The sequence below is a fragment of the Antennarius striatus genome, chromosome 4 (assembly GCF_040054535.1).
Source record: "Antennarius striatus isolate MH-2024 chromosome 4, ASM4005453v1, whole genome shotgun sequence".
Taxonomy (NCBI): Eukaryota; Metazoa; Chordata; class Actinopteri; order Lophiiformes; family Antennariidae; genus Antennarius; species Antennarius striatus.
Window position 1 is genome coordinate 16,901,133 of NC_090779.1, and position 26,307 is coordinate 16,927,439.

Sequence of the window (26,307 nt, forward strand, 5' to 3'; positions counted from 1 at the left end):
TGGACCCTGATGTTGTGTCTGCTATTTGTCATCGCTGCCTTGTCTCCAACCAGCCCAGCAGTTCAGTAGAGAGTCCTATCACTTTGGTTGAGTCCTTGAGCCTGTCAGCTGAAGCCATTCCTGATTGTTATTCCAGTGAAACCAACCATGGGCTACCAGTTGTTCCTTCCTTGTCACATCTGGACCTCAAAGAACAGCAACATGCTGATCCAGCTATAAGAGAGGTGATTCACCAGATGAAGACTGGAGAAAAAGTGCCTCCCACTGCAAAGCATGAGCTTCCAGACCTAGCTCTGTTATTGAGGGAGCTGAATCGCCTCGAGCTGCACGAGGACATCTTGTACCGGCGGAGGTGGGATGGGGAACGAGCCTCGTTCCAGCTGGTTCTGCCCAAGGAGCTGAGATCGGTTGTTCTAACAAGCCTGCATGATGACATGGGTCATATGGGCATTGAGCGCACTTTAGACCTTGTACGCTCCAGATTTTTCTGGCCTCACATGGCAGCTGATATAGAATGCAAAATCAAGACTTGTAGCCGATGTGTGAGACGCAAAGCACTACCTGAGAGATCCGCACCTCTTGTTAATATTAAAACCACACGTCCTCTTGAGTTGGTCTGCATGGACTATCTTTCACTTGAACCAGACCAGAGCAACACAAAGGACATCCTTGTACTAACTGACCATTTTACAAAATATTCTGTTGCAATACCCACACCAAACCAAAAAGCCAGGACAGTGGCAAAGTGTTTGTGGGAGAATTTCATAGTGTGCTATGGAATACCTGAACGTCTCCACACCGATCAAGGACCAGACTTCGAGTCCAAGTTAATCAAAGAACTTTGCCAATTCACAGGGATGGAAAAGACACGGACAACCCCCTATCATCCTAGGGGAAACCCAGTTGAAAGGTTCAACAGGACGCTACTCGGCATGCTTGGAACTTTGGAACCAAAGCAGAAGACCAGATGGAAAGAGTATGTGAAGCCTCTAGTGCATGCGTACAATTGCACTCGGAATGACGTCACTGGCTTTACGCCTTATGAATTAATGTTTGGTCGTTCACCAAGGCTTCCAGTAGATCTCGCCTTTGGTCTGCCTCTGCAAAGAAATCAGTCCATTTCTCATTCCCAATATGTTGAACGTCTCCGATCTCGTCTTGAAGAAAGTTTTCAGATAGCATCCAAGAATGCTGCAAAAGCAGGTGAGAGAAACAAAATGCGCTTTGACAAACAAGTTACACCCTCAAAGTTGGACGAAGGTGATAGAGTTCTTGTTCGCAATGTCAGGCTGCGCGGGAAGCACAAGCTTGAAGACAAATGGGAACAAGATATCTACATTGTCTTGAAACGGGCTGGAGAGTTGCCTGTGTACACTGTGCGCCCTGAAACAAAGGATGGGCCAATTCGTACATTGCACCGCGATTTACTTCTTCCATGTCCATTCCAAGCCGACATGAATGATTCTAATCTTTTGCCAGACACTCCACCCCGTCGTGCGAAAACTCGAAGCCAGACTTTGGCACTTGAAGATCCCAACGAAAATCTGGATGAAGATGAAGAATGGGAGTCACCTCAACCTCATATTCCTCCAACTTCTTTTGCTTTCAGGAGTGAACATTCAGCTGTAAGTTCACTGCCTCAAGCTGACTCTACAAATGTGTCCTTGGCCAAAACGCATGAGAATCCTGTTGATGCTGAACCTTCTTCTCTGCGAACCAACTTGCCTGGAAATGAAGAACCCATCTTACCTGCAAATGAAGGAACCAATTTATCTGCACATGAAATAAACCACTTACCTGGAGATGGGGATTCCTCTGCTGATCCTGAAGCTTCTGAACCTGTAGCTGATGACTCACCTGACCGAGTTCAATTTACCTGTGCTCCAGACAGCTTACCTGGAGAACCTGAGCTTCCTGGTCAAGCAGAGACATCACCCAACCTCAATGAGCCATTACTCATCCCAGCTGAGACCCTTGTTACAGCACAAAATACATCTGACTCTGTAGTTGAGTCTGATACGGTTGTCCGACGTTCAAGTCGTCAGCGCCAACTACCAAATCGCTTGCAGTACTCAGTGTTGGGTAACCCTCTAATTTCTGTTGTGCAGACTCTTTTCCATGGGTTAGTTGACATGTATAGTGGAGCAATTGGTACCTCTGCAGCAAACAATCATGTGCACCCTCCTGTTTTTGAAGTTTAGCATGCATCAGGAGTTGCATGATCTAAAGGGGGGAGGGTGTAACCCAGGTGAAGAAACAATCTATTTGGCGTTTCTAGTCGTCTCCTAGCGACCGTCGGGGCGTCACATGACCCCACGCAGCCTATCGGTGCCCATAAAACGGCGTCCCAGGAAGTGAGTCGGGTGATGCGAGAGGGGCCGTGAGGAGACGGACGCCGAATTCATAGTTTTCATTTCACGGTGACAACACTTGAAAGGTTTTTGACGTATTGCCTGAATGTCAACTTGTGAGAGCCAACTGCAGCGCGACTACATTCGTGAAACGGCGGAACCGGTGAGCTGCGCTAAGTTAGCTTTTAGGCTGTATGCATACAATGGGGTTAGCGAGCGTAACTATGCCCGTTTCTCCGAATGTGTGTATTTAAGTATCTTTGGTTATACACTTTAAAAAAGAACAAAGTAAATATTGTACAGTATTGTGATGCAAACTGCATTATTTATTGATTTTGATTAATTGATTGATATATATATATACTGTGTATATATATATTTGGTGTACACCGAGCTGAAACTGGTCCTGTTCCTTTTTTATTCAGGCCAGGTTTGGATGGCGAGCTAAGAAAAGAAAGAACTTGGAAAGCAAAATCCTTGTGAACTGAATTTTGCGGTCTGTCCCACACTCACATTCACACATTCCCTTCCCTCACTTTGCACACTACCCCTCTGGAAATCCTGCTCGAGTCAACACTGGTACAACCCCGTGTTGTGGACAACCTGAACTTTTGTTGTGCGTAATGCGCACATGGACTGAGACCCAATTAAGTGGGCTCATTGGACTTCAGATTTGAATGTATTACTTGAATGTATGCATTTGACGGCATTGATTTTGTTTTGTTTTCCTTGAGGCTAATTTAAGTTAGAAATGTCATTTGTTTTTCCTTTGTGAGAATAGCCATTCTTTGTGTTCTACAATTTTTATTTTTAAATATATGGTACCAAATTCAAACCTCTGTCTCAGTCTCTTCCTCTCTCCACTCCTAGAGCCGAACCACATCTTCTGAGAAAGCCCAATTTGATATTGTTAATTTGTTAATATACACATATGTTACACAAGACCAGTATCTTCAATCAGAATAACAATGCTATTTAATTTTGTGTTAATTAAATGCAGATTTCCCTGATTGAGGAGCAGGCCCATTGATGATGGGGGACCTACAGTCATATAAACACCCGCTCTCTTGATTTGTATTGTGTTGTGTTTAATCGTGTATTAGTCATCTTTTCCCATACTGCCTGGTGCTGGTTTACACAGAATGTCAGCTGAAGGATAATACTCGCAAACAACTCCTAAAGACTTCAAACATTCAGGATCTTGAATGGTGGTATTTCTCAGGCAGTTGTTATTAACACATCAATAAGTGCCTAACATGCACACAGTTCTCAAATTAAAATAATGATAATGCATTAATACTAAATACCGCCATTTCTCTCTCCACTAATCATTCTTTTTCTTTCTCGTTCTTGCTCCCTCTCTCAGTCCCCTCCATCAATGTAATGAGCAAATTGTAGTCCCTAGGGAAAGATGTTAGAGAGAGTTTTGTCCCATTATGTGTCAAGGACTGTGAAAAGAGCAGTGCTGTTGTCTGTCAACTCTAACCCCTGACTGTTCATGGTCTTTGCTTCCCACCAAACACAGAAATGTATTTTCCCACATGTAGGACTGCATATTATATCCACGTCTTCCAGAGTCCATTATATAAAGTGCCAGAACACCAGTGCCCTTTTCTGTTCTATCTCTGCCAGAGTTCAGACAAGAAACAATGGACCCAGTAACATACAGAGATTTAGGGCTGATTTAGAGTGACTTATAGAGTATAGTAATTATAGGAGTTGAAGGAGGGAGTGTGAGGGATGCTCTGGATAGGTAGGGGCTTGGTGAGTGAGATTATTGTCATTTGGCAGCCGGTGCAGTTGGAGAGAGAAATAATTACAGGAGCCAGACCCTGGGTGGTGAAGCATTTATCAACCAGTCATCGCAATGATTCACACAATCCAGAGGGAAGACGGGTTTTTTTACTGCCTCATTGGCATGGGAGCAGACATATCTAGTAATTGTTTGAGAAAACTAGTTTGGAGAGACCCATCTTTTTTGAGAATTCATAGTGTCATAAGTGGTCTGTGGATTGGACTACTATGAGAATGAATCAAGCAGTTCAGACTCAGTCAGGGGCAGATGGTCTCTTTTCACTGCAACAGAACACAGACATGCCCCAGGAAGAGACTGGTCCCTGTTGTTGGAGAGGAGAGTAACACAGAATACATAAGGTTTACAAATAAATACCCATCCACCTGCTTTGGCGAGTGCTTTGGGACCAGAAAGATCGGAATGCGTTGCAACAGTTTTGCATTTGTCGGTCTGCCTGTACAAGCAATTGAAAGAGTTTTTGCATAAGCAAATGGAAAGGGGAACTGAATAGGGAATAACGAAAGAGCCCAGGGAGGACTGTGATGGCCTTCTCATAATAAGAATGATAAAACTGCTATTCGTCTATTCATACTCCCCTTACTCTTCCTTTACCAACTTTTCCTTCCGATTCCTGTGGGATACGTGTCATTCTTATATACACAGGTTTTCATCCCTTTGCTTTTTTGTGAGCGTCCTGCTGGAGAGTCAGAGAAAGGAGAGGGAGAGAGATGGGGACTGTTTATTCAGTCAGATGGTCCAACGTGTTTGGAATAAATTTGTGCCAAAGAGGAAGTTGTCTACATAATGTGAACTGGCATTGGTAAGTAAGTGAATGGTGCTGTGTCCAAAACCTTTATCTCAATCACTCTTTTAATTTACTCTATGTTGAAGAATAAATTCAGCATTTTGGACATTTATAAATCATTGTCTATGATAATAAACTTTTGGCATAATGGTAATGCAAATCATTTGAGGTAAAGCGAAATGTTGGTATATGATATTTCGTTCAATCATTACTTCTCATAAAGACAAGACTTTCCCTAATTGTCTCATTTCAGTTACTCATTCAAATCTGGGTCACAGGCTTATTTGGAGCCTATCCCAAGTGACGTCAGGCATAAATCCTGGACAAGTGGTCAGTTTATCGCAGAGCCATGTACTGTTTGTGGTATTTTGCAGAATTAAATATGTACAGAGAGAATCACATCTGCTGCGATAATCGATTGATGTGGCTAACCTGCTTACAGCCGACAACAGCACAATGCTTACATGGATTTTGACCATTAATAAACACAACAACTTCGTATGACTTCAAGCATACCTGTTTCCCATGTCAACAGCTAAGCTAGCATTTCCAAATTAAGAATAAACTCATAATACAGGTGACATGACATTAAAAACGATAATTTCTGTAGGAATTTAGTAGAAAACAGAGTATTTACAGAGTTATCATGACAAATATTTTGCAATGTATATTTCTATTCATTTATACTCATATTCTAACTGAAAATGTCTGTGCATATCCACAGCAATCCATCCAATTATTGAATGAAACCATTGATGTCAAAATCAAAATATCAGGCCAATCTATGTAATAGACCGAAAAGAAAATTCACAGAATACAGACTAACAGACTGACATCATATTCACCGTAGCTCCAGTGCAGCATTTTTTTCCCTCCATGTAAAGGTGCATAATACAGAATAGATTCTCATTATAATACATAAATTGTCAAGTGAGTGACAGACTGAGTCAGGGAGTTATCAACCATGCACGGTTCTTCTCTCCAGATGGCTGCATGTCTTCATGTCTCTCTTTTATGCTCTTTTTCTTCGGTCTCATCTCGCTTCACTTTTTCATACCATTCACTGTCATTGTGAAAAGGCGTGTTTGACTCCTCTAGTGGAGCAGAGCCCATTATCGTAAATAGGCCAATAAGTAACTTCACATGGTGTGTCTCCAAAGCAAGCACACTCACTATGCAAAGCAGAAGCACACTGCTAAAGAAATTGGTGCCAAGTGATTATATTTGTAATTTAATTTCCTTGGTCACACAGAGATAAGAGAAAGGAGTGGCTGCTGTTGGCCAGCGATGAATAGAGTGACGAGAATGGGACTACAGCTTCATTGTCTGGACTGAAATGTCCGAGTCGACACCACTTACGAACAAGGTACTGGCGGGCAGATACGGTACAGACACAGCGATTTATAATTCTTAACTCTAAGGACAAAAAAATTTTAGTTCGTGAAGCAGCAGTGAGCATTCCACTGAGCAAAAAGGACATGCACTTTCATATTGAACGCGTAGATTTTGAGTGTAGAAAAATCATGAAACTGTTTCTGCTTGCTGAAACTGTCTCCTTCCTTTCAGTCCATTTCTCTTGTACACAGTTCTGCTGAACAAACATAGTTATCACTGTGGCCCGGGTGGAATGTCGGTCACAAAGAACAATGGCTCATTGCAGATTCCACAGGCAAGATGAACTTGACCCCCGCAAAAAAACCAAAAAACAAAAACGACTGAAAGACACAAGAAATACTCTCCCCACATCTTCTCTGAAGTCTGTCCTCCCTTGCTTTTTCAAAGATTGTGAACTGCAGATTTTCTGCTGCCTGACTTTCCCATTTTCAAAGATTGTGCCCTGATGACAGTGCATTGGTGTGCACAATGCTGCAGTGGTCAGAGTCTTAGAGACTACATCAGGGGCATTACAGGACAATAGAGAGCTGGTGCTAAGTAATTGGAAGGAAGAGAAAGAAAGGTACAAAGTTCATCAAAATATTAAACCACAAATTGCTGTACAGAATTCAGGGACATTGAAAATTTGTTGTGACATTGTAAATCCTCTCTTTGCCTTTGTTCTATGTTCTTTATTTTATGGAGCAGGTTCTCCCATGTTTCTACAGATTTCATGAGCTCAGAAAAAAACATTAGATGTTACACCAGCACCACCAAAAGGAGAAGTAGTAAACAACAGGTTCTTGTGGCTCTTCCTTTATTTTTCTCTGCCTCCATAATGAATATTTATAGCATTAAACATCAGATTCATGGCGCTTCACCTTGGCAGACAGTAGGGTTTGTTTTAGTGTATCACACAAACACAGGAGAGAGGAGAAACACATTCCTAATTCTAAGAAATCATATACAGTAGTTGCATAATTAGTTGGACATGGTTGTATAATTGGTCTTTAATAAAAGGGAAGAGCAGCAGTTACCCTAGGTTGTATTTTTTACACATGCTGCCTGTCGCACAAATGAAACGACGACAACCCCCACATTCATGGTGCCATTTTCTGATTGATGTCTCTGTAGAAATGTCCTTCAACAATCAGTGTTCGCAATCTCTCTGTGTCTATCAGGCCAGCTGTCTATCTGTGTAAAACATCTTCCACCATTCATCTGTCATCTTTGTGCCTAAACGTCTCACTATTTTTTTTTTTTTCCATTTGTGCACTGAATCAGTCCATCTTTCTCTGAGGCATTCTCAACCTTTGGTCTCCTTCTCCATGGTAGGTGAAATAACTGTAGCCAGAAAAGGCTGTCTTTTCACTGGCTCCAGATTTTGAAAAAGACGAAATCCATTCATGTATTTTATTTACAAAATATCATGGGTCACTTTTTTTTCTTTTTAAAACTGATAGATGCTTTTAAAGATGTTTCTTTAAAAAGATGAAAACAGGAAAAAAAAAAAAACTGCTGAAAGACCCAGCTTGACATAAGAGGACGACAGATAGTGGATGGAATGAATTTTAAGTTTGAGTGGTAACATTCTTTAGAGAAATTCCGTCCATGGATTGTGTTCTGGGGCAAGTCGACCTTCAAGGACATTACCCTCATTTACACAGCAATTAAGCAGTACCCTGTTGGTAAATTGAAAAAGAGACAAAAATCCTCTGTGGATTTAATAACAAACTCATTACCAGAGCCCAACAGGACGGAACTGCCTTTTAATTAGAGCAACACCTGATTAACGCCCAATTAACAGAGCCAGAGCCACTTAATTCTCCTTTACTTTGGCAGGTTGAGAGCATAAACATAAGCAGCCCTGCATCTGACTGCTTCCTCTCCTCCAGGGACTGTGTGAAGGAAAAGTAAATAACGACTTTGGAGCAAGTCTGTTGTGTGGTTGTCCAAATGCTGTGCTGAGCTGAGAAGAGAATCTTTTAAATGCATGAGTTAAAAGTTCCAAAAACTGCCCAAGTGCTGAGGCACCATGCTTTGCCACAAAATATGAACTTGTAATTTTCTCATTTTCACGTGGAATCCTTGTCATCAAGACAAAAATTGACAAAAATATTGTTGTAACTTTTATTTAATTCTGACCAGCAGAGTCAAGTTATGTAAAGGCGAACATGTTGTAAATTCGGTACCTTAAGTAATCTCTCCAAATGGTTAACAGTAATAAGGGATTATTTAAAAAGGGGTTCAATCCTTTGACAGTTTGTTATCAGCAAATAGGATGTGTATGTAAGATATTAAGTAAAAATATACAAGTACAGTGTGTATTTCTCATTCCAACTTAACAACAATCACTGGGCTTCCGCACATACACGAAAGTAGAATAAAACATTTTCAGTTGTCTAAACATCACATGGTGTACACAAGGTTTTAACATTCATAAACTGCATTGCACCATTTTTTAAACGTTTAAGTGGAAGATTAAGATTTTCTTTCTATTTTCACTAACAGACTACACTGGACAAACTTCAAATGCACCTGAAGACCTGGAACTTTCTGTGTGGGGTTTGTACGTTCTCCCTACGTGTGTGTGTGTGTGTGTGTGTGTGTGTGTGTGTGTGTGTGTGTGTGTGTGTGTGTGTGTGTGTGTGTGTGTGTGTGTGTGTGTGTGTGTGTGTGTGTGTGTGTGTGTGTGTCTGTGTGTGTCTGTGTGTGTCTGTGCGTGTGGGTTACCTGTGGGTTGCCCATCATCCTCCCACCACCACAACATGGAATACTGTACAGGTGAAATGTTGACTCTAAATCAACCATAGGTGTGAATAAATGACAAAATGGATGTTTGTCCAACCCTAACAAAAGTCCAAGCAGGTCAGCAATTTCTCAAGCCCACAAACAGATTAATAATCACTAGAAAGAAAAACCTCCACAAAAACACAGATATATTAACACAACAGTAGTAGTACAATACAACAAAAACAATACAAACACTATAGACATTTCACTATACCCATACTTAACTAGGCCTGTTTATTTTTTTTAATTTCTATGCCTATTTATGATTTTCTATTTATATATTCTTGATGGGTTATTTATTAATCTTTCTATTTGGTGTTGTAATACTTTCTATGTGCTGGTGCTTTCTGTGTGCTTTTTCTGTGTTTTGTGTACTCACTGTGCTGTGGGCGAAGGAGAAATTAATTTCCCTGATGGAACCTCCTTAAGAGATAAATAAAGATATACTCTACTCTGTACTCTCTAGTGGACCTCAGAAAAACAGTCCCTGTGAATATTGTAGCAAAGAATAGTGATCCAATTATTAAGTAAAATATGTCTTACAGCCTAACCTTCTCCAACATGAACAGAAACTATTGTTCAGTGAAAAAATGGTAAAATTAAAATGAGTCTATTAACTGATAAATTATAAGTTAGTGGATATTCAGTAACAGTTTTATATGTGAGTCTAATGAGAGTCCAGTCTGGTTAAAAGAAGAAAAAAAACAGAAACAAATCTGGTCTAAACTGAGTCAGTTGATTTCATCTTAATGGTCCTGTAGTGTTTTGTGTCATTGTGTCTTTTCTGTCAGTAATGGAAGTAAACTTGATGACCAGTCCAATCAGCTGCTCAGAATGCTTTCAGGCACATTGACTTCTAGGATTACAGATCTTAAATTGTCATGCTAAGCCCATTCTCTAGACACAGTCAATCAATATTCAGTCTGGTCACGTGGATCTATAAAGCAGAATGGGATTATTGGGTTCTCATTGAGTCTGTGTGCAGGAATGTGTATGATTCACATTCACATTCTTTTTCTCCACCGTGTTACTTCCCAACTCCACTCAAGGTGGCATATAGCTCTGCAGAGCCATGTCATTTTTTTCTTTTTCTTTTGCTCTACCCAGGGTGATAACTATCACTAAAGGAGTGTTTAGCAGCCTTAGGTTGAGATGAAAGCCGCCATGACTCCACGGCTCTCTCTAAGTCTGGTAGGATTTCTGGCACAACAACTTGTTCAGCTATAAATACAATTATCTCTATCACCAATAGCAGAACCCATCCTAAAGCCCCCAGCCAGTAGGAAGATCCAAGGCTGGAAAAGTTTTGACTGATTTCCTTCCGGTGCTGATACGTGAAGAGAGACCAACTGAAGAGGAAGAAAAAACCTGCAGATACATAGAAAATCAAGTCAGATCATATACAATTGTAAGGAACAAGAAAACTCATTAAATTCAATTAGTGCATATCTAAATCTAAATCTTTAGATAAAAAGTCATGTGATAATGAGCTATAAAAACCACAGCCCCACTGGGTAATAAGTAACACAATACTGGTTTGACCTGAACCACAAAATCAAACGGCAGCAGAGTAAATGGAAATGGATCTATTTTGCATCCCTTTACCAAGGATTCATGTATTTTAAAAATGTCACAATAACAAACCACTTATTATTAGAGACAAACACAAAAACACAATTTGTTGCTCTGGTGCACAAGTGTTTCTCATGGTTCAACCAGAATAGTGACATTACCTGTGGAGCCCATGGTGAGCAGCAACAGAGTGGTGGGGTAGAGCGCTTGTCCTGCCATGAGGAGAGCTCTTGTGTTGGAGTACGAGCGCACCGTCTCAGACGTCCAGCAGAGGGCAAACACCACACAGAGTGCGCCAGTGCTCAGGGCCATAAAGAAAGAAAGAACAGCAAATGCTCTCTCTGCTTCCATGGCTGGAATACAAAGGAACAAAAAGAAAGGATAAAGGTCAAAGACCGGTAAAAATGCTTGTTGCTGATTAACTCAGTATTTTATAAGTTAATACTTTAAATGAATATGTGGCAAAACGAAAGTGAAGCACAGTCCATGCCTAGCACTCCAATGCTTCCTTCTACCAAAAGTTCCTCCAAACAGGAAATTCCATTCAGAAAGTGTATTTCCACCATAATACAATTAACACTGACAAAAGAACTAATTATGTCCTGAACAAATCCTACCTTTCCAAAAATTGTCATCAACCTGACTTCATGATTTTCTGTACAATCCTGCTAACAGACAAGCAAACACAGATAGCACAATGTTATATTTGATAGTTATCTATTTGATTGACACTGATACTGGCCAAAAATTTCATCTGTCACCCCACCTTCATGCTAAAAACATATTTAGAGTGTTATTACACATCATTTTTTATTTGTAATTAATTATCTGTTTGGGGCGGCACGTTGGCGCAGTGGTTAGCGCTGCCGCCTCACAACACGGCGGACGAGGGTTCGAGTCCCGCTCTGAGTGGAGTTCGCATGCTTCTCCGGCTTCCTCCCACCTCCAAAAGCATGCGCTTCAGGTTGACTGGCCAGTCCCAAATTGACCATAGGAGTGAGTGTGTGTGTGTGTGTGAATGATTGTTTGTCTCTATGTGGCTCCGCGTTACAGTGGCGTTGTGCCCAGAGTGTCCCCCGCCTCACACCCTGAGACTGCCGGGATAGGCACCAGCTCCCCCGCGACCTGCGTTAGCGGATTAAGGGGGTTAGAAAATGACTGACTGACATGACTAATTATTTGTTACTTATTCTTGTCTGTACTTTACCGTTTCTCTGAGTTCACTGACCTTGATCGCCTTCTGAGTCAAATAAGTCCATGTGTACTTTTTCCTGGAATTGCTTTATTTTAGAATGATTAACATCATAAGCAGTGTTCTCATGTGCGTGCGTTCCTATGTCTTTGACGCACATTTTATGAGGGACGCACTCTTGAAATGCACTTACATTCAACAAAAATATTCACAATTTTTTCATTTCTTAGCTTAAATTTGGAACTCAAAATCGCCATTATGTTTTGATCTTGCGCGAGTTTCTCGTCACGAGACTCATCGGCAGGATTCTGACTTATTAAAATCGACCAAACGGTAACACAACCTCTGCTCAAATGAGACAGATGTTAACAGAGAAGGCTCTGTCAGTTTAGTGCCAGTTCCACAGGAGAATACAGTCTGTGAATTAAAGGCAAAGAAAAGTAATGAGTGAAAAGCAAAAGTGAAAAAAAAAAAAAACTTTACTACATCTTTCTTTATTTCTGAAACTTCTTTTTGTCATCAGCGGAAGCATTTTACATCAGATTAGTGTGCATAGAAACATGTGTAATACAGTGACGTGCGGTGAGGTCCATGGCTGGTGAGGCACTGATCTCATCACAATTAGATTTACAAACATATGAACCTACAGTGTAGCTTATTCACCATTTAATTATCAATTCATTATTTTTGAAGTCTCAGAGCAGAATTATTAGAATAATTTACACGTACAAACTGTAACACGCAAATAAGCACATTTGATTAAAAATTATGTTATGTTGTTACCTACATGTTTGTTTATATGTTACGTTTACTTATAAATGAAGTCTATGCGCTGCTCGTTCTGAACAAAAGCTGCGAAAAAAATTATATAGTACGGCAAGGCGAGTGGAAAACAAATGAATGGCTGTACTGCAGTTTGCTGTCACTTCTTCTACGGCCGAGGAAGAAGACTCCTTGGCCGAATCCCTGGGATCACCAGCGCCCCCTACCAATGAGGCACGACATCATCGTGCCTCACGTAGTGCCTTGTCACAGCGGTTTCAGGACCCCTCAACTCAAGGAAGACGTTACAATCACGCAGTTGTTGACAAAAAACACCGTACATTATATACATTTGCTAAATTATGGAAATTTAGTTCACAGAGCAAACGTGTTTGAACATTTTAATAGCGACATATAGAGAGAAAGCATTACTGTCTCACTGTATAGCTACCAGCACAGCTAGCCGAGCCATTGCGCAATCCATGTTGAGGCTCGGCTGGCTGGTGACTCACCGCAGGTCTCTTCTCAGTATTCAGCGTTAAATGCGAAAATTCAGCAATTTTCAGTAAAAATAACCTAAAATTGGTGATGTTGAATATAAAATAACTTTATAATACTCATCATCGGATAAATATAGCCATTTAATTTATTTCTTCCATTTTTCTTTTTTCCCCTCATTATGGCAGGTGAGGCCGTAATATAATGTCAACCCTTCAATATTAAAAAAGAAAAATCCTCATATATGAAAACATCTGCTGCAGTCATGCTTTCATGAGGATGTGATCATTTTTGTGATCAGGATGTGAAATATTTCCCAACTGTGGGACAATAAAGGATTATCTTATCTTATTTTTACAGCTTCTTCACAAAGAGGACTACTTCTGCTTTCAATATCATTTTGACCTCTGATAACATGTCCATTTCAATATGTTTTCATTTTGCATCCATATATAAATGCAGTAAAACACTTAAAGTAACTTGTTTTCTAATAATATTAAATAATCTGATTAAATCTAGTACAAAAAAACCCTAAATAAGGATCATTAAATCTGCATCTGAGATAAAATATAGTGTACGTAGCAAATGTGAACATTCAAAACATTTATAAAAAACATTATAAAAGTTAAAGACTGGAAAAGGACACATAATTACTTCTGGTTTTCATGAGAACTGCTCCCAGACAGTGCTTTATGTTGTGTTCCCAACAGGGAGCGCCAGTGGCCACATAGAATGTGATCAACAGTTGGGCCTTAAGATGCTATTGAAGAAGAGGATTCAAATATTTACCCCAAAGATTTGTACGGGCTCTGAATGGACAAATAGAAAAAACAAAATAATCAGAACCAGAAGAAGAAGTTAGAAATCAGTTCATCATCTTGAGAGGCAACAACAACCATCAGAGTGGGTAAACAATATTTAGCATCCAGTAAGCTAGAATTTAAAACACATGTCAACACATGTTTTTGTTTTCCCCACAAACATTACCATGGAGACAAGACCTTTTCATAATTGAATATCTATTCTATTATTTGCTTGAGTGTGACACCTATTTCCTACATATTAAGACAAATCTGTTTCCTTCTCCTTAAATTTCTGAAAATTATGGTCCAGTTGGACTTGCAAAAAAGAGCTGGTAGAAAAATCTATCAAAGAACCTTTTTTTTCCGCATGTATTCTCATAGTTTAACCCCATAAAAGGGGGTCAACTTTTTATGAGATCAATGCTTATTTTTGTCGTGCAGCAAAATCTTTTATATATTTTAATGTGTGCATGTGACCATCACCAGTCCTCTTAGGGAACTAAATTGTCATTCTTTATTAGAATTTCCTATTGTGAACCAGAGAGGGAAGTGCCGCACCTCTGCATTAAGGGGGGAAGCAAAAGGAGACAGGGAGAGAAAACACAAACAAGGTAGTGGATAGACAGGCAGTGCTGTTGGAGTGAAAAAGATTTAGGCTGTTTTATCATATCTTAGAACTGATACCTTAATACCAATTTTATAAAACACCAGATTAGTGGAGGTCCTGACAGTATAGAACAGACCACCAGAAGAAAACAGTGTAGGAGGAAGATAGAGGGCATAAGATTGTGACGGGACCCAATGGTTCTCAATAATTGGACTCGACAGTAGCTGGTAAGCCCTGAACCAACATGTATGTGTGATGGAAACCAACGCCCAGATAGGCTACTAGAACCTAACAAGGCCACGCTAGCTGAGAACTCCCAACCCTGTCAGCCAGGAGCATCCAGAAGTCATCACCCGCAGAGCCACCAGGGGCACCGAGAGCCACGCAGACCCATGGGAGGCAGTGGCTGCCACCACCAGGGCGCACGGAACAGGCCCAAGGGGCATGGGGTAAGGAGGGGACAAGTGAGGCATATATGGTGAGGATGCAGCGCCCTAGAGCGATGCAATCCGCCCCACAACCAAGCCCACTGTCATCGCCCCCATCCATTCCCAAAGCCCTAACTGTGCCCTGTATGTGCCTAAAAGTTATTATGTATTGTGCAGCGTGAGATATGTGAAGTGAACATTAGGAGGCAATCTGGTGTGGGCCTGGCCCACATGAACAGGGCCATAAGGGGGACCAGCATCACAGTCGCTCAACCAGCCCAAGCCCACAACCCGGCCCGGCCATGACTACCAGGCTTTAACATTTTGATTAAACTAATATATAATTTTATTCTTTTTTTGTTCTTACTTAAACAGTTATGACATCATTATTAATATAAACATTATAATACATTTTTTAAAAAGTTTTTATATTGCACCATTGGAAAAACTCAATCCTTGCACATCAATCCTTAAATTCTTTTATTACTTTGGGATGCACAAGTTGGGATGAAGCGCATCCCAGGCATGCTCTACTTTCTTGAGGTAAAATGAACTCTGCATAAGTGTTGTTAAATACTCCTTTCATAGTTTGAATATAGAGTACAATCTATATTCAAGGGCAACATCTTTCTTCAGCCTTTCCTCAAAGTTCTTGACCTCCCTATATTCCAGTGAAAGGGGAGAAACCTCTTGAAGTATGGCTGCATGTAAAAACAGCAACAAAAAACACCTAAGAGACACAACAGCCAAGATTTCAACATATTTTCTTTCTACCAGGTGTGAGAGCAACACCAGTGCCAGTTCAAGCTCAGACTTGCTTACAAATGCTGAGGAGATAATTTTCTACCTGATGCTCACTCAGGGGATTTAAAGTCACACTTCAGACTGAAAACACAATTTTTACAGAAGCAACCAATATCCAACTCAACCAAGTAATCCACCCCCTTCCTAAAACTCATCCTCACCTACAATAAGAAAAAATGAAAATTGTCAAGAAAATACAAAGCCATGGCTGGGGCAACATGACCAGCACCGTGATACTGGAATGCTAGAGGGGGTTGTAGCATTCAGACCGAGACGGCTTTGGAGTGGGAATGTAACAGCTTTGTTTTGTCTCTGTTTGCGTTACTGACCAAAAATATGATAATTTTTCAAAGAAAACAATATTAATAAGAAAAAGTACAGTCATTTTGTATGATGCAATCCACCCAAAGCCACTGTTCAAGTTTTTTGTTGTTTCTTATCATTTGAGTGTATTTTCAAATGTTCCTCCTCCTGACGTTAAACTCCTCTAGAGATTCAGAAACATAAAATAGCCTCTTAAAGCTATTAGCACAACACAGCAGAGACATTCATGTTACTGCCCACGCCGTTCATTCCTTCCACCTAAACACTGAATGGTGGCTTTAGACAGGTACTTTACCTTGACAACAGAAAACCATCGAACAGGTTAATACAGCTTGTTTCTCACCATTGAAGACCACTTTATGATTGGTCATGTCACTTGTAGTGTTATTCCAGTCTGTCCAAAGCCCCCTCTCCTTCAGCCAGAATGGTGTCCAGACTGCATACAACACACAGAGGCATCCTGCCAATCCCAGACACGACTGAGAAAACCGAAAGCGACTGATGCTGTCTCCCAGATCCAGAAACTTCATGTTTGTGCACCACTGAAAGAGAGGCACACAGAACAATTATGGATTTAAATGACTTTATTTCAGGTTGAATAATCAAAGTTAAAGTCATCCTCATCATCATGTTTTTTTTTCTTCTTTTTCTTCCAATTTGGTTGTATTAGCAGTTAGAATGCAGAATTATAACTGAAGTACAATCTTACCTTTGTCTCAGGACAAGAACACAGCTGTGAAGCTAGTCTCTGTACAAATAACACTCTGCTTACTTAGGAACACCTTGTGGTTGCTGTTGTACAATTCCTTCTGTACAAACATGTTTGGCATCCCGTCATTTTATTGGCTCTTCTGCACATGACCACAAGTCGTCACTCGTAGGTCAGGGTTACTCTGCCTCTAGTTCTACGGAAACTCCCCAGCCGGCAGTTTTTCAGTAAACTCTCCACTGACACCTACCAACACATACTGTATGCAAAGTGAAAGTACCAATAGCAGCTGTTCAAGATCAGAGGAAGCAGACGTTTGTCTGTTAGAATTGGGAACAAAGACTATACACATTAAACGGGAGTGAGAGTATTTGAAATTATTTTATACCCAAAAGAACATAATTGAAAATAAAAGGAAAATACCACTCTGACCATTTTTTTAAATGATTAAACCACAAATTGTGTGGAGGGTGTAATCCGGAACATTTGAAGAAAACCCACTCTTGGTTTAACAGAGTGGGCTACACATGAATGTGCCAATTTTTCTTTAACCTCAGATGTTGCTCCACTTCGTCACAAATACCTCCTCCATCACTTTCCTTTGTTGCAATGGAAGGTCACCCACAACTCACACAGTAATGTTTGAATATAAATACACCGAAAAACCTTCATAACACACATATATATACACACACACACACACACACACACACACACACACACACACACACACACACACACACACACACACACACAATGAATGAGAACTGTTAAAATATTTCTTTCACGTTTACTCAATAAGAAAGAATGTTGATAAGCACAGACATAATAATCAAACCCTTTATTTATGGTTCAATGTTACATAAGTACATTATGTTCTGATAAAATAAGTGTGTCCTAAAAGATAAGCCTGTCAGCCTTACATACTTTAAAAACACTGTGGCTTTGGCTGATTTACTTTCAACATTCCGTAAATATTTGATATCAAAAACTATGAATGAGGGGGGTGGGCAAAATATCATATAAATTTAACCAATAGTAAATCAACAGATGGACAGCAAAAACTGTACTGCCATCCAACCTGCAAATATAAATTAACATTCACATCTCAATAATAAAATCAATTGCTTTTGACATCAACAATGTGGCGCCATTGAGCTGCAGAAGTCAGTAATGGTTATGTTTTATCATGTGGGAGGAAGCTGATAAAACAAATATGGAGTCGGACAAAATAATCACACAAGTGCAATTCCTGTTTGGGTTGAATTGGTTGACCTAGTTTGGATTTTGTGAACAGAAGAGATGAGGGAGCTGGATAGACACCAGGGATTTGTAAGTAATGTACGAAACTAAAATAAAGCGACCATGATGTTTCACATCATAAACCATCACCTATGATAGCATTAGCCCAAGACAGAGAAGCTATGTGTAGGGCCATCAAAAAACAATTGAAAATAAACTTAGAAAATATCCCAGCATCCAAAACCTACTTGAAGTGCAAAAATGTGTCGCCACACCACTCAAATCTTATCTGATCTTAACTTATCTGTACTTAAATGAACTATTAGCAAAATGTATCTTAACTTATCCTACCCTATCTTATTTCATTGTATCTAAAATGAAGCTTTTCATTTTATGATTAAGACTGTGTAACAAATGTATGCCACACCAGGGCTTGACTTTGTCACGTACACAGATGTACCCAAGTACAAATGTGTGTGTGTGTGTGTGTGTGTGTGTGTGTGTGTGTGTGTGTGTGTGTGTGTGTGTGTGTGTGTGTGTGTGTATGTGTGTGTGTGTCTGTGTGTGTGTGTGTGTGTGTGTGTGTGTGTGTGTGTGTGTGTGTGTGTGTGTGTGTGTGTGTGTGTGTGTGTGTGTGTGTGTGTGTGTGTGTGTGTGTGTGTGTATGACTTGTAGGCAGTAAGATGGACTTGGTTTCAATAGCAGCTAACCGATCCCAAACCTTTATTTCCTAAATTTACTTTCCGGCTTTTTGCAACAAATCCTTGAATACATTAAGAATCTCTGGATCCTCTGCTCCAGACAACTCAGGAGTGTTTTTCTCCAGCCAGTTGGAAGAGCGGATCTGGTTCCTGAGAGTCCCAATCAGAGACTCCACGCTCTCTGTGGGCTTTGCTGCTTGGTTGTTCAGCAACACAAAATCTTCAGTGGCCACTGAGACTGTGTTAAGAACAGTGTTATCCTTCTCCTTCAGACGGTCAGCTGACTTGTTCTTGGGTGATGATGTTGAATTGACAACAGTAGCATTGTCTGAATCTGCTGCGTTTGCCATCAACGATTTTCTGTATGCCTTAATGTTGTCTTCAGTTTCTTTCAAAGCCTCCCTAATTCGCTTAAGGCCTGCAAAAAAATTAGCAAAATAACTGAATAGCAAATACAGTAGTATAGTATTTATTACATATACATATACATTGCACCAACCGATCTGAAGTTGGTCCTGCTGCACTGAAAAGACAAAGCGAAACCAGCCAGGAGTACCACAGAAGAAGGCCTGACCACAGCTCACAAGCACCTTATGTCTCAAAAACACCTTCCACAGAGACCACTCCTCTTCAAATGACAGCACTCTGAGGTACTGCGTAACAAAAATATAAAAGTAACACTTCAAACTCAAATTCATTTCCTTTGGTGATGCACAAGTAAGAACTGAAATATCCGTGATTTTGACCTGTTACCTTTCTGAGGTCAACCCAGACAAACAATGTAGCAGGCTTGTTCAGGAAGCGGATCCCCATACTCTTCAGCTCACCTGTCAGGTAATTGTGAGCAGCTTTCACTCGAGACCTATTCTCAGGCAAAAACACCTCGTTGATCCACTCTGGTATGTGTCAGGGTGAAGAGACAGAAGAAGAGTGAAAAAAAAACATTGGGTCTTTGAGCAGCATCAAGTGCAGCAACACCTGGTATATTAAAAAACAGGCCAAAATCTTTCTGAACTGAGCTAAACTGCCAAAAGGCTTGCAATCTCAAAAGTTCGATCAATTATTATTATGAATTAACAGTCAACCAAACAACAACTTTACGTCTACAAAATGATTTATTTGCATTTGTGCAAAGTTTGACAGGTCTTCAGGAAAAAAAAAGTGTTCAATATAAAGTTTACTATCCCGATACAATGAGCAAAAGCAAATGTGATAGGTTCATACCTCTGTCCTGAAACAGCTGTGCTACTTGGTGCTGGACGGTTCCAGGGAGACCATGGAAATTGCCCAAGCAGGCTAATGCTTCCACAACGTCTTTGTTCTCAGTGTACAGGGTTCCAATTCTGATTCCTGACATCGCAAAGTCCTAGAAATGAAAAGATGAAGTAAATCAGACAGATCCACATATAAAGACACATGCTGGCAGAAAAATTACATATCTCTGTGCTGTCAGCAGAAACGTTGAATGTCACAGTCTGGCACTCATACAAGATCTCAGTACTACGTACCTTGGTTAGTCCCCAAATTACATGTGTCCTCTGTGGGTCAGGCAAACTGGGATAACAGCATATCATTAGCAGTTAGGAGGCTGTCTTCTGTCATAATAGTTGCGATTAAAGGTGTCACAGAATACTTATGCAGACAAAAGGCTCAAACATTACCTTTTCATACTGAGAACACTGTGAAAGGTGAGAGATTCATCAAACACCGTAAGCATGTACACTTCATCTACAATGGTATGGAGTTCATTTCTAAGAAGTGAAGAAAAAGATGATAATAATATACATTGCGCCACATTAAGAAACCTTGGATTTCTTAGTGTTTAGGATTGTGAATAACAAAACAAATGCAACATTAATGTAAAATAGCTCCTTGAACATCCCACATCCTTGTAAAATCATTGTGGTTTATCGATACATGATCTCAATTCCTGCAGGGGTCATTTGGGAAAATAAATCTGGAAACAGCAATAGGAAAACAGTAGGTCATGCAGATCATTGGCACATGACTCCACGTTATAAATTGTTAATGTTTAAGAGTGGTGATAAAACTCAAGAGCAGCAAACATTCCACCAATAGGCCAGAGAGAAGTAGACGTTATATATAAGTGCATCAAGGAGTCACAGGATTGTATATGTGGATGATTTCAGTTTCAGATTATAGCATGACGCAGTAGTGGAATAAACACACCTCTTGGCAAACTCCAAAAAGTCAGTCATCTCCTTCGGGGAATAGACATTGGCCAGAGGATTATGTGGATTCATCAGTACAACTCCTCGGATGGTCAATCCCTAAAGAAATGCAGTTTTCTATTAAATTAATGTCAAAAGAATGGTGTCTTTAATTCTTTATAGTGACAAATCTATTAAAAAAAGGACAACACCTGGAAAAGAAAAACTTCCTACATGTGTGCCTAAACTCCCTGGTATTTTTGGGTTAGGGTTAGGGGTAAGGGTTTAACCCCTAACCCTAACAAGTCCATCGTTGTCTGATTATCCATTCATTCCATTTAATTTGATTCCATTTGTGACAAAAATGCATTTTAAATTACCTCCTGTTTAGCCCTTGTCAGACCTTCTTCTAGCTTTGATACAGTCAGGTGGAATGGGCCTAACCCTTTACCGTCCGTCTGTAAATAAATAAACAAGGAATACAAATCATCCACATCCAAACTGGAACCTGTCACCATGTGTTATGATTTGAGGCGCATGTTAGTATTTAGACTGAACAAAAGCACAGGCAAACTGAACAATGTAAGTAAATTAGGGTTTGAGTTCCTACCTCAGAGTCAAGAGGAATGTGAAAGAGTCTCACACCACAATACAGAAAAACATCACCAGTTATAGCACCATAGAAAGGCGTGGAGATGAGTAAGGCATCTACGACATGAATAAACAAAATGACCACATGAAATCTCAATACAATTCCTTAATGTGCACAATACATTCAAATGGAACAGAGGTGTATTCATGACAAATCATCAGGTGATATAATTTCTGGGTACTTTTAGGGTTATTAGTGGTCATTGAGGAGAATTTTCTGATTTCTGTTGTTATACAGCTATAACAAATGTACTGCACTGGTAATTTAAGTCTCAACCTGGAAGTTTTGGTACTATCATTATTAACACATCTGTATTCATTCGTTCCTTCATTTGTTTGTTTTTTTATTCATCTTCATCCACTTAGACACAATACTTGTCACATGTTTACCGTAGCTTATTCCAGCAGGGCATAGACAAACATTCACACACACTTTTACACCAATAGTCAGTTTACAGTGACCAATTCACCAAAGCTGCATGTTTTTGGTGGTAGGAGGAAGGAGAAGAACTTGAAGAGAACCCACCTAGACACAGGGAGACCATACAAACACACACAGAAAAACACCCAAGGTGGAACTGAACAATACATATTGTATTGCCTCATATTGTAAATCAATGAGGCAATAGCCTCATTGATTGTATATTGTAAATCATATTGTCATATTGTAAATCAATGAGGCAATAGCGCACATGTATTGTATTCGCAATCATCAATGTGGATTTATCGTTTATTTATGATAATGCACTATTAACATACCTTCAGGATCACAAATGACAGCAGCAATACATGAAAAGAGAGACGCACAGCCATTGACCACCACAACCTAGACAAACATACACACCAAATCGTGTTGTGAAAGACCTAATCATGGAGAAGGTCAAATCCATTCACCTGCTAAGACATCAATTCATTATAGCTTTAATTTTAAGCATATCAAATTAATTTGTATATCCTACCTTACCTTCATGATTCACCTACACATTTAAGTTAATTCAGCTTCAGAATTTGGATTACTTTTTACTTAATTACAAAAAAAAATAAATTAATTGAATCCATTGACTTCATGTTTGTTAAGAGTTACTCTCAGGCATATCCTCCTGACACCCCTCCCAAAGAATTTAACAAATTGAGCAACATCTGATGAATTTTCCATTCATTTGATTATCTTACAAAAGCAATTACTGTCAGGAATAAGCATCATGGCAAGATGATGTCTAGTCCTTGATTATTCATGTTTAGTCCTTTCCATTAAAAGGGTTAGAACCCTTTTTAATGAAAATAAATGAAAAATAAAAGCTCAACAAATAAAAGTTTGCAAAAAAATCTCAACATTGAAAAGCAAAACTACTTGTCATGTTTACCTCCGCCACAGAGACTAGGAGTAGGTTATGTAATTGTGTAATTAATAACTAAGTCATTAGATTCATTCCTTCATCTTGAGTACCCACTTCCTCCGCCCCAGCGGGGCGTGAGGCAGGGGATTCACCTCAGAGAGACATGAACGAGACAGACATGCATGAACACTCACACCTACCGACAATTTGAGAGCGGTCAATTCACGTGAGGTGCATGTTTTTGGTGGGTGGGAGGAAGTCGAAGAACCCGGAGAGAACCCACGCAGACACGGGGAGAACATGCAAAACACCGCAAAGAGTGGGGCACGAACCCGGAACCGCCTTGCTGTGCAGCGTAAGCGCTACCCACTGCGCCTCCCTAATTAATACTATCAATCCAGTTTCTTGTAGACAAGACAACCGTAATCATCTCATCTAAACCCTGTTTTAGAAGTAACATGTAATTTGGATTCATTGTGAATTTAAAATAATTGATAAAACAATGTTAACACAGAATTGTGGTTCTGTGTGGTACAGTTGTTTAATCTCACAGATATATCTCTTGTATGGATTGCAACAGACTCTACATGCCAGAAAAACGTTTTCCAAAGTTTTATATTATAAAGTCAAACGGGTGTTTAAACATTGCCAGCATTAACCTTTACTCACATTTTCAGCTTTTAGAGGATTTGGAGAACAGCAGTAATAGGTTAAGAATTTCGCAGTTTCCTCTCTCAAGCTGCAAAAAAGTACAATGCAAATTTAAAGGTCTGGTCATAATTTATCGGTGAGGTACCTGGTAAATTTAATTAATTACTCACAACAGATGTCCCCTCCAGTCTCCATATTCCAACAAATGTGGTTCAACATGCAACATGTCAGGCTTGGTCAGCTGTAAACACAAAGCAGTTAAATAAAAAAAATAAAAAAATCAATGAATGTAAGACGAATGAATTGAAATGATGTTACATCACTTAATTGGGAAAAGAGTTAAGGCAGTTTTTTTTCTCATTAATAACAAAGATTGAAGAAAAACCGTTTTTTTTACTTCCTCATGTTTATTCATAGTTTGTATTCATGTAAAAAAAATTGTATTGTAGTCATTTTGATATTTCACATTCATATTTTTTTTTTAAATAAAGCTGCCTGGAAGAAAAAGCAAACATAAATGGAGACACACACACAAAGGATCTATGCAACTACAATAGAAAGAAGATGACGTGATGTTGAACCAACTCTGGTCCCCATGCCAACTTTGTAAAGCTGAGCTACTGCTGGGCTCTTTACAAACTCTTGTCTTTTTCAATACAAACATCAACTTACTGAACTTTAATTTAATGCAGCATAACTTCACTGCTACCAGGATTTTATTTATTGCATTAATCTCACCCGTTCATGAAGAAGATCGTGGCATAGTTTGTTTTCACTGGTGCCCAAGTTGATGATACCCTGAAAGAAACAGGACAAGCAGCAGGCTTTTGTAACATAATTCAAGAAGTTGACTTGTCTGACAGCCTGATTGACGAAATACTCACCTCAGCGTTCTCCGTGCTGTGATATGTATCCTTTTTATACATATCAAAGCCCTGCTGGAGAATGTTTTGATGCTGTAGAATGCTGTTACCTCGGTTGGACAGGTACGCCCCGGGACCAGCAGGCTCTGCTTCTCTCGGAGTTTTTAAGACATCCGGGTACCTGTCGCAGGATTTGACAGGTGTGCACGCCATTGTCTTTAACTTCTCCTGATTGGAAATGACCTTTGCTGCTAGAACTGTCGATGGCGGCTGAGATAAGGATGGCGTCAGAGAAGGGTTGGTATTGGCTATAAATGAAGGGGACAGAGGAGCAACGGATGAGAGGGAGGGGTCACAATGTTTTTTCTCAGTGGTTGGTGCACTCTGTTTGACGGCAACCAATGCCTCTGTGAGCATGCTGAACAGGTGGAGCTCATGCTGACGCTCCTGTTCTGCCCTCCTCTCCTCCCGCCGCTCCCTCTGCTCCTCAGTCTGGAACTCTCTCTCCAGCCTCGCCTCCTCCAGGGAGAGCAATCGCTCCTCTGCCGACTGCTGCCATGTCAGGAAGCTGGCCAACGCTTTATCCAAACGCCCCTGACTGCAACATTTAACACCCCTATGGTTCCATGTTGTCTTGCCACCCTGACAGTGCTTCCTCTGCTTCGCGGAAGTGAACGGGTTAGAACGACCCTTCCTGGGCTGTTCGGATGTGTCCTGAGTGGAAGCGGTGGCAGAATCTGCAAGGTTCAGGTCACTAAAACCTGTGCATTTGAAAAAGAGAACACGTTTTCAACCACTACTTACACTTTCTAACCTTATAGTGACAACAAAAAAGATAACGAAACAGGGACTGACAACCTGAAGGTGAGATTCTTGCATTTGCCGAGCTCTCCCCTCGACCCAAAGTGTCCTCTGGTCCCAGCAGAGACTGCCCATCCACCACCTCCTGGTCCTCTCCAGAACCATAGTACATCTCAGGTGCGGCAGCCGAGTTCGGCGTGCTCTCTCCAACATCTTCACATTTAATATCCAGTGGATCTCCTGTTTTCGGCGGCTGACCAAACAGAAACCCACCTGAGGAAACGGGACCAAAGGAGCTAGCTGGACCTCCTTGCGCGTAGGAGGAGTCAGATGATCCTCCCTGGTTCTGCAACACCTGTTGAGCGATGACAGCTCCTCCCAGGGATGAGTAGGTGATGGCCGGTCGGTTGGCCAGCACCCTGTCCATCACGTCGTAGAACTTCCAAGACCTCATCTTGTGGTTATCCTTAATGCGACGGTACTCCAGCTTCATCTTCTTGATCTTCTCCCTACACTGGTCACCGGTGCGGTAGATGCCTCTTTCCCGCAGAATGTGAGCGATCCGGTCAAATACGCGCTGGTTGCGCAGTGAGCTCTCCAGCTCGATCTGGACCGACTCGTCGGACCACAGCTGGAGCAGCTCCACTATCTCCGGGTCGGTCCAGTTGCTGCCTCGTTCGTGTCTCCTGCCGCGGAAGTCCATCCTCTATGTTTAAGAAGGACGTGTTCCAGCAGACAGGAGGGCAGTTCGATGCCCCCCGCTGTCATGTGAACTTTACGCAGGGCAAATAGGGTGTGCGTAAATGTTGCTTTTGTGTTAATCACGGTGATTGTTTTACGTCCATATTCACGTAAGCAATAAATATACGGGAGAAATCTTCCGTTGTTATGTCCCCTCACCGTAAAATCAGAAAGTACAGGTCTTCTTAAAGATTAACTCGATTTGAACTTGTTGGTAATGGTAAAGCCTTCATCCAGTCTGTGGTAAAATATGGAAATGGTTATCAACTGCAGTTTTTTTTTTTTTTTTCTCACGTCTTGCCGTTACAGTACCTGTGCCAAAAAGATTACAT

At 40.5% G+C, this 26,307-nt stretch overlaps 2 protein-coding genes across 3 annotated transcripts; both read right to left on the reverse strand.

The window, feature by feature from the left end:
• Window positions 1-8,451: 8,451 nt before the first annotated feature.
• Window positions 8,452-16,913, reverse strand: LOC137594307 (uncharacterized). The gene is made up of 4 exons (XM_068313711.1): window positions 16,818-16,913; window positions 16,452-16,650; window positions 10,852-11,043; window positions 8,452-10,486 (listed from the first exon to the last, which is right to left on the reverse strand). Exons 2-4 carry the CDS (start codon window positions 16,636-16,638, stop codon window positions 10,218-10,220), a joined length of 648 nt encoding a protein of 215 aa, XP_068169812.1. The 5' UTR covers window positions 16,639-16,650; window positions 16,818-16,913; the 3' UTR covers window positions 8,452-10,217.
• Window positions 16,914-17,643: 730 nt separating this feature from the next.
• On the reverse strand, window positions 17,644-26,276 carry accs (1-aminocyclopropane-1-carboxylate synthase homolog (Arabidopsis)(non-functional)). Of its 2 annotated transcripts, none has more exons than XM_068312885.1 (15): window positions 25,292-26,276; window positions 24,455-25,194; window positions 24,309-24,368; window positions 23,741-23,811; window positions 23,589-23,658; window positions 22,342-22,408; window positions 21,542-21,639; window positions 21,312-21,389; window positions 20,951-21,051; window positions 20,422-20,511; window positions 20,269-20,314; window positions 19,985-20,126; window positions 19,514-19,656; window positions 19,260-19,413; window positions 17,644-19,178 (listed from the first exon to the last, which is right to left on the reverse strand). In XM_068312885.1, the coding sequence occupies exons 1-15, from the start codon at window positions 25,935-25,937 to the stop codon at window positions 18,796-18,798; spliced, it is 2,889 nt and encodes a 962-aa protein (XP_068168986.1). In that variant the 5' UTR covers window positions 25,938-26,276; the 3' UTR covers window positions 17,644-18,795. The 2 variants fall into 2 exon arrangements, with proteins under 2 accessions (XP_068168986.1, XP_068168985.1); XM_068312884.1 differs by having other exon boundaries at window positions 25,289-26,276.
• Window positions 26,277-26,307: the final 31 nt, after the last annotated feature.

What these genes read in the sequence shown, in the direction of transcription:
- accs (XM_068312884.1), bottom strand. Translation starts at nt 25,937, where the DNA reads ATGGACTTCCGCGGCAGGAGACACGAACGAGGCAGCAACTGGACCGAC. An exon ending in AAGAATCTCACCTTCAGGTT is followed by an intron (nt 25,195 to 25,288) that starts GTCAGTCCCTGT and finishes TCAAATGCACAG; the next exon opens with GTTTTAGTGACCTGAACCTT. An exon ending in TGACAAGGGCTAAACAGGAG is followed by an intron (nt 21,052 to 21,311) that starts GTAATTTAAAAT and finishes GCATTTCTTTAG; the next exon opens with GGATTGACCATCCGAGGAGT.
- LOC137594307 (XM_068313711.1), bottom strand. Translation starts at nt 16,638, where the DNA reads ATGAAGTTTCTGGATCTGGGAGACAGCATCAGTCGCTTTCGGTTTTCT. An exon ending in TCATAAAGTGGTCTTCAATG is followed by an intron (nt 11,044 to 16,451) that starts GTGAGAAACAAG and finishes TTTGTATTCCAG; the next exon opens with CCATGGAAGCAGAGAGAGCA. An exon ending in GCTCACCATGGGCTCCACAG is followed by an intron (nt 10,487 to 10,851) that starts GTAATGTCACTA and finishes ATGTATCTGCAG; the next exon opens with GTTTTTTCTTCCTCTTCAGT.